This window comes from Symphodus melops (assembly GCF_947650265.1).
Source record: "Symphodus melops genome assembly, chromosome: 19".
In the NCBI taxonomy this organism is placed as follows: domain Eukaryota; kingdom Metazoa; phylum Chordata; class Actinopteri; order Labriformes; family Labridae; genus Symphodus; species Symphodus melops.
In genome coordinates this window covers 947,795-961,725 of record NC_136709.1, presented here as the reverse complement: position 1 = coordinate 961,725, position 13,931 = coordinate 947,795, and the positions used below count along the sequence as shown (strand labels likewise).

Here is a 13,931-nt window from a genome sequence, read left to right as displayed (position 1 = left end):
CTTCAGTACAGAAATCATTGAACATATTTTGAGTACACAGACTGTTATGAGAAGTTTGTCTCCCCGCCCTGAGCCTCTGCAGCTCTAAGTCATCCACATGGAACAGGTTTTTAAGAGAAAGTCAGTAAATGTCACTTTTGAAATATGTTATTTCTGCCTGTCGTCGGCATAACTGCACATCCACCACCGCAGTGCTGTCACGGCGCCGTACGGCTCCACTGAGAGCGTGAACACAACGAGCAGAGGAGAAACATTCTCCTGCTGCAACGAGAGCAGAGCTGTAATAAAAAAGCTCCTCTGAATGTGATGGAGTTCCTGAGCGCCGTCCTTCATCGTGACAAACGACAGTCTGACTCTTCGCTTTGAATCTCAATGAAGAAATAAAGAATCAGTCACAGAGTTTGAACAGTCTTTATCAACTGGGTGACATGCATACACACTTTCAGTCAGTTTCAATACGAGATCTGTCCTCGTTATTGATATGAATATCTGCTGAGCTGATGACAGGGTTAGGCCTTCACCTCGCAGAAAAGTGCCGACTGTGCATTCGGAAGCGCTTTAATGAAGCGTGAAGAAAAGCGCTGCACGTCTGTCCTGTCTCTATGACAACAGCCGACCTACGACCGACGCGGAGCGAAGAGGATGTGGGTGCAGGACACGATGTGTAGGCGGCGAATCGACAAGATATTTCAAATATTAGGAAGAGAGTGGCGGTGACGTCAACGACGCTTACCTGAAAAAAACGACTTTCTCGCTGTACAAGAGAGGCGGAGCGTCCAGCGAAATGACACTGGCCGTTGCTCGCTTTCTGCAGGCGTCTGCTTTCTGAATTTATTTTTTTTTTTTTATTTATTTGTTGCAATAATGTGACACACTGGTGAGATATATGTGACAAATAAAGTGAAAAAAAAGAAGGGACTTAGCCAATACAACACAGAAAAGACGGGACAACAGTTAAAAAATACAATAGAAAATAAGTAAATGAGTTAAAGAAAATAATGAGATTTCAATAGACAGACATCAACTGACAACAACTATTTGACACAGATAATACAAAACTACCCAATATGTAATAATAATAATAATAATAATAATACAAAAAAAAAGAGTCAAAAGAGCGATAGGGATAGAGAGAAAGATGGGGAGGGATAGAAGGTGTTTTATGAATTGTAGTTGAGAGGGACAATGATCATTGTGTGTTTCGTGTTGAGGCGTCTGCTTTCTGCTGTGAACTTTCTCTCCTCATTGAAAACAACTGAACTAAAAACACGCGGCATTAGACTCACCTGCTCGTGTCTGCACACCCGCCTGCAGTCGAAAAGCAGCAGCCATATCAAGAGCAGTTTAAATTCTTCCTTTTCTATCTCCTTCAGCCTAAAGCAGAGCTTCGTCTGAGACTGAGAGCTACTTTGAAGGAAACTGAAAGTGGCCAAGAGGTGCTTGCATCACATCACTTGCATTAATTCGCATACAAAACACATCAGCTGAATTAAGCTACTGTGAAATTGAAACATTCAGTGCTTATCAACAATCTGAACCTCACGTCAATGTCCAAGAAAAAAAACATGAATATTTCACACTTGTTTTTATCGGCCAATTAAATTAATAGTTTGAAGAAGTGAATTTATTTTAGTATGTTTTACTCAGTTGTTCAACCTTTACATGAGCTACTAGAAGCCTGTGTGAGCCGCCGGTCGCTCCCGAGCTGCTTGTTGGAGACCCCCGGCCTAAAGGAAGAGGTGATGTGGATGACTCAGCGTTTGTCACTCTTGATGCCCCTGACATGGCAGGAACATCTTCACTGAGGAGGGTCCAGATGGATCACTGTGATTAGATGGAAGTTAAAGTCCGATTTATGAATTCAAACATCCAACACACTCGTGGAGACAATCTTTCACGATGGATGGGGCAAACACACATCAGACAGACAGGTCTGCTGATGCCATGTTGAGTGTAGATCTGTAAGAGGGAAAAGCTGAGTGTCGTTGGTGAATCGGCTCGTTGCTCTGAAACATTTTTAAACGTGCCTGAACTTCATCTCGCTGGTTCAGAGCAGCTCACGGATAATTCAGTCCGACTTCATAAATGAGCTGTGCGGCTGGGGTCAGAATGGCTTTGTTAAGGCCTCACTCCTGGAGCTGTCAGGTTCTGCAGCCGATGGCTCGTCAGGTTGCTGCTCCATCTGTGGGTTTTGTATTTCTGTTGTCTGATGTAGAACAGGGAGCTGCTGAAAACCAGTTTGAACCGAGTCAAACTGTCGCGTTTGGGCCATGTTTGCCTTTATTGGATCGGACAGCTGAAGAGAGACGGGGAGCGATGGGAGGAGAGAGAGGGGGGGATGACAAGCGAGGACTGAAGCCTCTGTACACAACTATGCATCCTTTTCATATTTTCCTGTATAATAATAATAATACGAACAGATGAATCTGCGTCCACCTGCTCATCAACACAAAGACTAAACAGAGCAGGAGCGAGAGAGGCCACCCGCTGTAGGCGTTTTATACTCGACATGCAATAATTATCTTTAGCCTTGAAAATTAATGAAACAGATCAGTGCATTGTGCAGAGTGAGAACGTCGTACTTGCAGAAAAAAGATTCTCTGTTTTAAGTGTTTCCACTTATTTTCTCACTTTGCTGTGTTTACACTCAGTCTGCTGCAGAAAAGCTTGTGTTGTCTTCAGTTGATGTTAATGAGTTCTCACGGCCACGTTAAAGGTTGAAGTTTTCAAAAGCTGTCATTCACGCTGATCCAGCACAAACAGTCCAGTTCGCACTTTATCGCTCGAATGACCCTTCTGTATTTCATCCACTGCCCGCTCTGTGCCGTCTCTCTCTGCAGTTTGATCTGCACTTAGCTGCAGCATGTAAAGGCTAACAGGGGCGTGTCCAGAGGAGGGGCGTGGCCACACTATAAATGTGATTGGCCCGCCCAAAAAGAGGCGGGACTCGTGTTAAAACCAACTCTGGGGTCTTTTTTCTTGCAAAGGAGTCCAGGAGGTATCCTGATCAGAACCACCTCTTTGGATGCAAAGAGCCGGAGCAGAGGCGGGTTTGAAGCAGTCAGGTCAGCTTCACCAAACAGTGTGTGCTGATCGAGACCTGAGCCAATTAAACCTACAGATTTTTTTTTTAAACGAGTTGTCAACATGTTAAGTTCTGGAGTAAATGTGTGTGAATGTAGTGTTTAAATATATCCATACATTGATTTAAACTTCTGTCTGAATGAAAAGTTTGAGATCCTTAGATAGGTGAGTGCTGCTCTCCGTCTGACTGTCTGTGATAGATCTCTAGGTGTCTCAGTGTTAGCAGAGTGTCGTCAGCTTTCACACCTCAGAGAACGCTTCACACAGGAGCCTTTGAGCACTTTGTGAAGAGCTCACCTGTGTGCAGAGAGAAGACTGAAGGCCTTATTTCTCCTCCCCTTACATCGTCCTGGAGGGAGCAGACGATGGGTCAGCTGCAGAGCTGTTCCTCTGCCCCCGGAGGATAACAGAGCCGCTCATCTGTCACTCCTCCCTGCAGGACTCCTCTTATGATAGGCTGGACTGTTTCAAGAAAACAGTCATCATATAGAAGGGACTCACCTTGTACTGCAGGTTAGGTTACCACACAGCGGTGCCAATCACAGAGCGGCCTCTCATTTATCACTGACAGCAGCTGGCGTGTTCCTATCAGACAGTAATAATGGACAGCAGAGTCGTCCTGAACTCCACAAGAACACAGGGCTGATATCTCAAGGGTGTGACACAAGAGGGGGCTTTAAATGTGGCGTGCTACTTTGACCTTCAACACATCAGGCTCCTATTTGGATATAAAGGTTCTACTTTTATAAGGACGCCGATCCAGCTCCGAGGACGCGGTCTCCCTAAAGCCGGAGGTTATCTGTTCACATTTCTTTGTGTCAGACTCCTGCATGAACTGGTCCCTGTGCGAAAGAAGTGAACATGATGTCCACTGCGTTAGCACGTTAGCATTTTGATGTGTAGCCTAGCAAGATGACAGTGAAGAGGAGGGCTCTCTGTGGCAGCAGAGTCGGAGCCTGCACTGTTTGGATCAGGACGTCAGTGCAAAGCCAAGATAACCTGCAGAATTTCAGGATGTCAGGAAATACTTCAAATGATGTCAGCTCCTCTCCACAAGACTCTCAAGACGAGACACAGTCCACACAAGAATCATCTCCCTAAGGAAGCACGCGCGGAGAATCAGCACGTCGTCCTGCCTGTTTTCTAGATTCACCTCAGGTTGTGCAAGGCTGTTCGCCGTGTCCTCATTAATATATTCAGATAACTCAAGGAGTCAAGAGTCAGGTTTTAGAAAAGTGTCTGAAGGAGGAAAAAAAAAAACTTCAATCCAGGCTGCTCAGCTTCTCTTTGTTTTAAGAATTTAAACTCCAACTACTTAACGCTTCAAACCTTGTGACAGGACGGAGAATTTCAATGAGCTGGGTTTAACTCAGTAATGACGTGCTGATGGAAGCAGGGCGTAATGTGAAAAGAGAAGACGTGGAGACAAAAGGACAGCCTGTGTGAGTGAGTCTCTAAAAATACAGAATATGTTCAACCAAACCAGGGACTGGAGTTTAAACATGCAGGAAACCGGCCCACAGACTTCAGCTTTCTGACAGGTTGGCATGAAAGCTGCTGCCCCCCCTTACACACACACACACACACACACACACACACACACACTTTAACAGTTCTGAAATGTCACTGTATGCAAATGCTTCATAATTTACCTGACTGCTCTCACACCGTTCATCTACTTCAAACCCTGAAACCTGTGAAACAACACGAGGAGGTGGTCCTGTTCAGCTTTGGTTTCTTTCAAGGACTGACAGGTGACAGACATCAGAGCTGTGTGAGGCTTAGGTGTGTGTGTGTATGCGGTATGCAGGGAACCATTACAGTGTGTGTGTGTGTGTGTGTGTGTGTGTGTGTGTGTGCGGTCAGCACAGAGTCAATAATAGCAGTCAGAGAGTCTGGAAATTAATTTTTGGTCCAGCAGCCACGACTTGTTGAAACAGAGCGTCTGGAGAGGCAATCAGTGTCACAAAAAGACAATTACTGAATGAAAAAGCTGGACACTTGACTGGACGCTGTGTGTGTGTGTGTGTGTGTGTGTGTGTGTGTGTAGGTGTGTGTGTGTATGAGAGAGAGGGAGGAGGGGGGGGAGGATTTGTGCCTGATGAGGAGGCAGCTAGTTACTCTGTATTCATCAGGCGACACTGACATCTAGTGGAAGTTTGAAGGAGTTTCTTCCTCTCGTTATCAAAAAACTCAAAAAGTACAAATCTGGATCTGTTTTGATTTTGATTTTGAAATCCACCTTTCTGCTGTTCAGAATCAGCTTCTTTTTTTTCTTTTTTTTTTAAAGCAAAAAGTGGATGGGATGAAACTGTTCCAGATACAGACTTAAAGCATACCAACCCAGCTGTTGTGTTTAAGCTAAGGTCTCCTGCAGGGAAGAACATCGGTTACTGTAATTGTCTGCACATGTCAGGTTGGACTACTTTCATTTCTCTTGCTGTGTTCAGGAGGATCACTGGTGGATTCATGTTTCCTGTCTCTGGGCAAAGATCGTGCAAAGAGACTTAAAGCAGGTCACACATCTGGGAGATGTGATCGTGTGGCTTCAGGTGATTCCCATGCAGAAAACAAATGAATGGCATCATAAACTAGAACAAGGAAACACCCCTGTAATGGGAATGATACTGCCTGTTAAATACTTTCACTTCAGGAGGCTGAGAGATGAGAGGGAGACAAAAGAGAAAAAAAAAAAAGCTAAGTCACTCAAACATGAGGAACCAGTTTGTCGGCATGCAGAGGTTTATTTTTGGTCAGTATGTGGTGAGGAAGCTTTATAAAGATTAAACTTAATGCATCACTGTCCACCAGTCATTGGTTAAATGTCTTTTAAATTGTTCATTATTGAATTGTGCAAAAATTGTGTTTTGGAACTTTTTTATTTTTACCTGCATACACTGATTGATTGATTGATTGATTGAATTTATTTTTGTGTCATGCACACAAAGTGCCCAACCCTCATGCTTATATAAGACCAGAAACATGTGGTTTACATTAACCTTTTATAACTTATGTCATCATGAACCGTGACAGTAAAAGCATTGAACCTGCTGGTCTCTAAAGCTAACGCTAACGCTAACGTTCCTGAATGTAACTGTGCACAGACGGCCGACAAAAGGAGAAGCTGAATACAGCTGCTCACTCTTCATTTGTGCCGTCCACTTTAATCGTCCTTCTTCATCGCGACTCTTGTCAGAGGTAATTCCTTGAAACGAGCATTTGGATTTTTCCTCGAGAATGCTGTTTTTCACATTCAGTGTGAGGAAAGGTGTCGACATGATCGCATACCATGAATGAATGCTGGCACACAAACCTGACAGAACTGGAGTTTCGAGTTTATCCCCCTTACAAACATGAGAGTCATAGTTCAAGTTGCCGAACTATGTAGGCCGCAGAAACAGAAGCAGCTGAATGATGGATGAAAAACCCAAACAATGATAGAAAAGAAATTAAAAAAATAGAAATAATAGATAAAAAAATATCAAAAAAGAAACCTCGATCATTCAGTTGGTTCAAAAGCATAAAAACGTCCACTTTAAAATGGCCGCATTAAAACCTCACGTTCCACACGTTCTGCAAAAACATGCAGCGCTTCCTCCTGCTGGGAAATACCTGTCGAACAGAAAGAGGGACCGCCCATGTGAGAGAGGTAATGTCACGACGAGTGTTAGAAAGAAATATTCAAAGCATGAGAGGACACAGGACAGCAGGAGCCGTCCAGACTTAAACTTTTCAACATGAGCAAAGAATTCTATAACGGTAAGAGTCGTGTGAATCTGACAGCTCAGTGCAGTGATTCACTTCAAGAGGATTATTTTACAATATCGTCTCTGGTGATGTTGATTATGTGTTTGTTTGTTTGTTTTTTTAAAAATCAAAGTTTGACGTCACATGACAACTTTAAAGCTGAACTGTCAATCAATTGAGTAAACTTCAGTCATGAAGAAACATCATGCAATTCAAAGTTCTTTACAGCGACGGGAAAAACAAAGAGAAATGTGACAAAACGTGATACAACAGAAATGGATTTAGAATAATTTAAGGTGAATTAAAATGAAGTTAAAGCGTAAAAGATAAATTTCAATAAGTCGAATGATAAAACAAAAGTTGAATCGATATAAAATAATAAAAATGTATTTGTTTTATTCTGTGGAATAACATAAAGAGAGGAGGTCGCCCGTCCTGGTTTCTAAACTAAAAGCATCTCTGAGATGTTGTCTCAGGGCGATTTTAGAATATTTTAAAATAGGTGAAATGTTTTCTCTCCTCCTGGTCTTTGTTAGCACTCGTGCTGCAGTGTGTGAATTAAATCTGTGTCTGACTATTGGTTGGGTTTTCTATTATTCCCATTTGGCAGGCAGCGTAAAAGTTAAGTACACTTAAACACTTTTAATTAAAGCACTTAACTTAATTAAATACTTTAGGGCCCATACGACCTTTGTTATTATTGATGTCATTATATTTTACCATCTGTGTTTAGCTTTAACAACGTAAATCCAATGCAGTACATTTTGACTTTAAACAGACATTAACTGAGCGTTGTTGGTTAACTTTGGGCATGTGAGGTTTCTCTGTTGGTGACACACAAACTTACAGGTCTACTGATACGAGTCATCTCTTTGTAGTTCATCTTAAGCCCTGTGTCTCCTCACAGTGCTGATAGTATTTCACTTTTTGGATGGATGGATGGATAGATTGGATAGGTTTATAAAATGGGACGTATTCTTTGCTGGAACAAAAAATAATAAAAACTGTGGAATTGGAAGGTGGAAGTCTTTACATAGTTGGATATAAGAGCTCTGACTCCTGTTGGATACCATCAGTATTGCATCATCCATTAAAAAGCAAAGGATGTTTTTCCGGGTTTTTGACTGTTGAGAGATGACTCCTGATGTTATTCCAAAAACGAAGACCGCTGATATTTGTGTCATTTCATCAGTGCTCCCCGTGTTTTGACAGAACATCACTGTATGTAGGACTGGGCGATACAATCATTGTGATTACGTTTATGTCTTAACCATTGACCAACGTTTGGAATATTTTACATGGACAGATCAGCCACACAAAGGCTGAAAGACATTTAATCTGAATGTCTGAGTTGGGATTCATCAATCAACCAATTTCAGTGCAGTCTTTGTCTTTCTACCAACCTCGTGATCAACCATTTGAAGGATTTGTTGGTAAAACCCACATGGCAATGAGAAGAGGGTTAAAACATATATAAGTTAGCAGGAACTCAGATCATAGCGGCTGACGTCCAGCTCAGTGTTGAAGAATCTTTGACTTGAACATAACTTGGTTCATTGGTTTATGAGAAGAGACCTGATTCAATCCTGAGCAGAAACGAAGCTGTGATACTTCTAAATTGGCAGGATAATCAGGTCGTACATCATGAGAAAGAACAAGCTTGATCATTGCAGCAGCGTGATCTTAGTTGTGCCTGTATCGCCCAGCCCTGACTGCATGATAAACAGTGTATTTCTGTCTGACAGGGTACGAAGGAGCCACTGATTCAGATGAAAGGAGGATTGTTCTGGTTGGGAAGACCGGAGTAGGGAAGAGCGCAGCAGGAAACACCATCCTGGGCAGAGAAGCGTTTGATTCTGAGTTGTCTCCAACTTCCCAAACTGCAGAATGTAAGAAAGCTAAAGGGAAGGTTGACGGTAGAAAAGTGGCTGTCATCGACACTCCAGGGCTGTTTGACACGAATTTCAGTCAAGATGAAGTGTTGAAGAGGATCAAGATGTGCATCTCCCTGTCAGCTCCGGGTCCTCATGTCTTCCTGGTGGTTCTTCAGCTGGGCAGATTCACGCAGGAGGAGAAGGAAACCATCAAGATGATCCAGATCACCTTTGGGGAAGAAGCTGCGAGATACACGATGGTGTTGTTCACCCACGGAGACCAGCTGAGGAGGCAAACCATCGAGGGCTACTTGGCTGAGAGTCCTGACTTGACAGCCTTCGTCCGGACCTGCTACAACCGATACCACGTCTTCAACAACGAAATCAAAGACCCAGAGCAAATCAGTCGGCTCGTGGACAAAATCGACAAAATGACCATGGCTAACGGCGGAGGCTTCTACACCAATGAAATGTTCTTGAAGGCAGAGGAGGCCATCGAGAAGGAGACGCAGCGCCTCATGAAGGAGATGGAGGAAAAGAGGCAGCAGGAGCTCAATATGCTGAGAACCAGATATACAGGATCCACATACCGCAGGGAGGAGCGGCTGGTGTACAAGAGATACGAGTGTCAGGCCAGATCGCAGGCTGAGCGATCAAATGCTTTTATTGCCGCTCCAGCTATTCTGATAGCTACGTCGATGGGCGCTGCTATTGGAGGGATTGTGGGTATTGTTGGAGGTCCAATTGGTATCGCAGTCGGCATCGCAGCCGGTGCAGCAATTGGAGCAACAGTCGGGGTCTTGTCTGTCAGCGCCTCAGATAAATGCAATGTCCAATGAGAAGAGCCAACCGTGTCTAACAGCACTTCATGAAGAAGTCACAACATCTACTCTTCTTTCTGTGTGTCAGACTTTCAATAGACTCCTTTTTAAGTGGAAGTGTGTTTCTGACTGGATGCATGAAAGTGGGGTTTTTTTTCATCCTCCTGAGACGTTTCAGAACAGCAACACAGAATTTTTCATCTGACAAGATTTAAAGAAATGCACCATAATGTATGCAGCCTTTAGCAGCGCTTGCAGAGTGTCGGATGGGGGCCCCCTTAGGGGGGGCTCCACTGTCAATGGCCCCTACTGGCCTGGGGGCCCTTGGCTTTTGACAAGAGGCTAATCTAAACCAAATCATCTCATGCTAAACCTGAATACAAACTTTATTAATGTGCACCTGTAGCGTAAAAACAACTTGGTCAGACGTAGAAACAAAACCAAGAAAAATTTCCTCGTCTGACATTGATATCTTTGTAAAACATAATCTTGTAAATGTTGCATTTATGTGTAGACGACTTTGTTTGGAGTTTCTGCCTTTGCTTCGTCTTTTAAAGCACTTTGTAAACATCTGATTTTATATGAATAAGTTATTCTCATGAAGTTTTTGTTTTTCACAATGGTCTTGTAGTATGTTGTCGCTCATGAGCATGGTCTTTTCACCTGCTGTTTTGTAATGTTAACAGGCAAAGAGTAACCTTTACCTCCTTTTTGTAAAGTGTCTTGAGATAACACTTGTTATGAATTGACACGATGCAAATAAAGATTGATTGATTGATGAAGAGAAATGTAACCTCTGTGTGGTTTGTAACCTATACATGTTCATATTCCTTATCCCATTAGGATTCTAGTCGAGTCGACACACACGGGCTTCAGTACGCGGGGAACTGACCAACGCGTAAAACCTGATTTGGACTATCAGTATTCTCTGTTGTTCGAGCGAACGTTTGAAATAGTCGACCCACTGAACTGAACATGCATGAATGTATGAATTTGAAAAACATGGTTCCAACTCAAAGAACATAAGTTCACACATCAAAGCCCGCTTTTTCTCTGTTTTTATAGTCATTACTGCACTGTATTGATTTTCTCTCCTTTTTCTTTTTATTCTATCTGTTATTTCTAAGAGCCTCCCGGGGTTAGGGGGTGCAATTGAGCATTTTGCTCTCAACTCTGAGAGCAGTGAGTCTGGGACTTGTGCATGGCTAAATGTTACTGAATGCAGTGACGATTGTAGAGTCGGTTGGGGTCCTAAAATTCATTGATTATATCTACCAGTGTCCTGATGCTCTTCTTCTTTTTTTTTTTTACTCCCAGACAGATGATGCCTTTTTTCTTCAGTGCTTTTCATCCTGTTTCTCACAGGAGTAATACACAAGATGCTGCCCCATTATGGAGGCTTCCTTCTGTCATTGCATGTTGACAAACAGGCAGCCTGTGACTGCATGTCCATGTCAAACAAACACAAAATCAACAAATGATGATGACTTCAGCTCAGACCATCAAGCGAATCACGTAGTTAAAGTGACGTTGAAGTTTTTGTTAAAATCACAGTTCATCAAAGATGCTCCGAAAAATGGAATTATTGTCACGTGTGGCATGTTACGTATTTGCATCACCTGCCCCTGTGAGGCTCGGAGGCATGACAGATATTATCAAAGCGGTATGTGAGAGGACACTTCCTGCACATGTTTTGTAACTCTTTGTGTACTGACAGGAAAATACTATTGTAATGTTTACTGTAAAAACACATGAACACAGTACGGATGACTGTCATGATGTTATGAATCACTTAATTCTGATATTTTGTGCTTAAAAGCTGATCAACGTCCACATGTACCATCCTGCAACTTAAACAGTTTGTTTGTTTTTATGTGCAATGAAATAAATAATAAAGTAACTAATCCTGCTGGACTTAGACTGATTGTTGTTGTTGTTGTTTGTGAACGGAGGGAAAGGAATAAGTCCTTAAAATAAATAAAGCTGCGTTCAGATGTTTGCTCATTAAGGAAGTTCTATTTAAATGAGATGTGTTTTTGTGCACACAGGAACAAGAAAGCAGAAGAAGAGTGACGCTGTCCGGATCATCATGTTGGGAAAGACCGGTGCAGGAAAGAGCGCGACTGGAAACACCATCCTGGACAGAGAGGCGTTCCAGTCCGAGCTGTCCTCCTCATCCTGGACTTTTCAATGCAAGAGAGCTGACGGAGAGGTCGGGGGTCGAAAGGTGGCGGTCATCGACACCCCGGGGCTGTTTGACACTAATTTCAACGAAGAAGAATTGTTTAAGAGGATCCAGCCGTGTATGACGCTGGCTGCTCCCGGTCCTCACGCCTTCCTGGTGGTTCTCCAGCTGGGCCGGTTCACCAAAGAGGAGAAGGACACTATCAAGATGATCCAGTCCTATTTCGGGGAGGATGCAGAGAAGTACTCTTTAGTGTTGTTCACACACGGAGACAAGCTCAAGAAGCAAACGATTGAGACGTTCATTTCAAAGAGTGAGGAGCTGAAGGGGCTCGTTGAGATGTGCTACGGCAGATATCACGTCCTCAACAACCGACTCAGCGGCCGGGAACAGACCGAGCAGCTCATGGACAAGATCGACAGGATGATTCTGGAGAACGAGGGGGGATACTACTCCTCCAAGATGTTCAGAAGAGCCAAAAAGGCGTCGAAGAAAGCGAAGAAGAGAATCACAAAGGAGCTGCGGGATGTCGAGCAGGAGAGGAGGAGCACGCTGAGGGCTGATGTGGCGAGAGAGATGGGTTTGATAAATGAGCCAAAGACACAAAAGTGTGTTCTGCAGTAGAACACGAGTGGTTCTCAGGTTTAAGACACTCATTACACCTGGAGGCTGCGTCCCCTTCACGTTTGGTTCGAAGTGAATCTGCAACCATATTTTATTTGATTACATGTTTGATCAAAAGATTTGTTCAAACCTGTGAACATTACAGTATTGTTTAATGCAGCTAACAGTCACTCATTTATCTAAATGGAGCTCTTGCTACTGTTGCTGCTGTCTTCCACAAGTTCCTTCTTGTCATCGTTGCGTGCGATCATCCTCCGCCTTGTCTCCACCAAGCCTTCGCAGTCTCACGACCTTCTTCCTCCCATCGGCCTCAGACGACATCATCAGCTAACCTTCAGTGTACGGACTCCACTGGGGGCGGAGGCAAATCCAGAGTCTGTTTGGGCTACAGGCAGATGTAATTTGGGGAGCCGACATCCTGCATTTATCTTCATCATGTCTGCCATTGTCCAACGTTTACTCCTCGTCCTCTTTTTGTCCCGTTTCTTTTGTCTTTCCTATTGACAGATAATTCCACTTTTTTTCCCAGCTTTGACTTTCACTGTAATACCACATGAACTTAGCAAGGTAGCAAGAGTGAGTGCTGTCAGATGGGAGGTGTCTTACTGTCTCATTGGCCCCTTTACTGGTCTGGAGCCCCGAGCAGCTCCTCTGACTGGGAGATGGATCTCACTGCTGCTCTGGGCAGACATCTTGGATCACCCTGTCCCCTTGTAGAGTTCAAGCATCAAAGAATCTCTGACAATTATTTAGTATCAAATAATCAAGTAAAATACATACACTAAGGTCGTAGGTGTTTATAAAGAGCTGGGTCTTTAGCTTTTTCTTAAGGGTGCAAAGGGACTCTGCAGATCGAATGGAGTTTGGTTGTTTGTTCCACCACCAGGGGGCGACAGAAGAGAAATGTTTCCAGCTCCAAGGACTTGTTCTCTGAGTCTGAGACTTTGACCCTGTTGTGAATGTTGGATCAGAGGCCTTTAATTGACAGAGCTTAGTGGGCAGGAGGGAGTGTAGACCGGGATAAGAGCGCTCAGGGAAGGAGGAGCTGTTTTTGTAAGCGAGCTGATGCGAGCAGTGACTGTGAGCCTGTGGAGGGAGATGGACAGCGGAGTGACGTGTGCTGTTTTGGTTACAGGTTGAAGACCTATGAATGTTTAGTGACAGTGTGATAAACAGGGGCGTGTTTATAGTGTGTGCATGTAATGTATGTGCTCTGTGAACATTTGTATTGCTTGTAAAGCTGTCAAAAAATAAAATCTACATTCTGACAAAGTTTGCACAAAGATCACAAACAGATCTGCAACAGAGGTAATTATTCAGATGTGTATTTATTAGTTTTAAATCAAGCGAAGCTCTTTAAACTGCTCCATAATAAACTGGACAAAGGATGAATGGGATGTGTTTCACTGCCTGACAGTTTAACGGTGCGAGAGGGGATGAATTATTTCACTGCAAAAAGAAGCAAAGTTTATAGCTTTGCAGCTTCCTGTGAGTTCAAACCATGTTTACACAAACAACAGCACCACCTGGTGGCTTTATAGTGTCATTGCACCCCATGGAGGGTTGGACTCAACATGAACTGACTCAAGTTTACAT

General features: G+C 43.4%; 1 protein-coding gene across 1 annotated transcript; it reads left to right on the top strand.

The window, feature by feature from the left end:
• Positions 1-6,693: 6,693 nt before the first annotated feature.
• On the top strand, positions 6,694-12,382 carry LOC306840138 (GTPase IMAP family member 8-like). Its single transcript, XM_079369232.1, has 4 exons — positions 6,694-6,843; positions 8,577-9,535; positions 11,081-11,189; positions 11,575-12,382. The coding sequence occupies exons 1-4, from the start codon at positions 6,822-6,824 to the stop codon at positions 12,333-12,335; spliced, it is 1,851 nt and encodes a 616-aa protein (XP_079225358.1). The 5' UTR covers positions 6,694-6,821; the 3' UTR covers positions 12,336-12,382.
• The last annotated feature ends 1,549 nt before the right edge of the window (positions 12,383-13,931 follow it).

Coding starts and splice junctions, on each gene's coding strand:
- LOC306840138 (XM_079369232.1), top strand. CDS start 6,822: ATGAGCAAAGAATTCTATAACG. Junction 6,844..8,576: donor GAGCAAAGAATTCTATAACG/GTAAGAGTCGTG, acceptor TCTGTCTGACAG/GGTACGAAGGAGCCACTGAT. Junction 9,536..11,080: donor GCGCCTCAGATAAATGCAAT/GTCCAATGAGAA, acceptor TTAAAATCACAG/TTCATCAAAGATGCTCCGAA.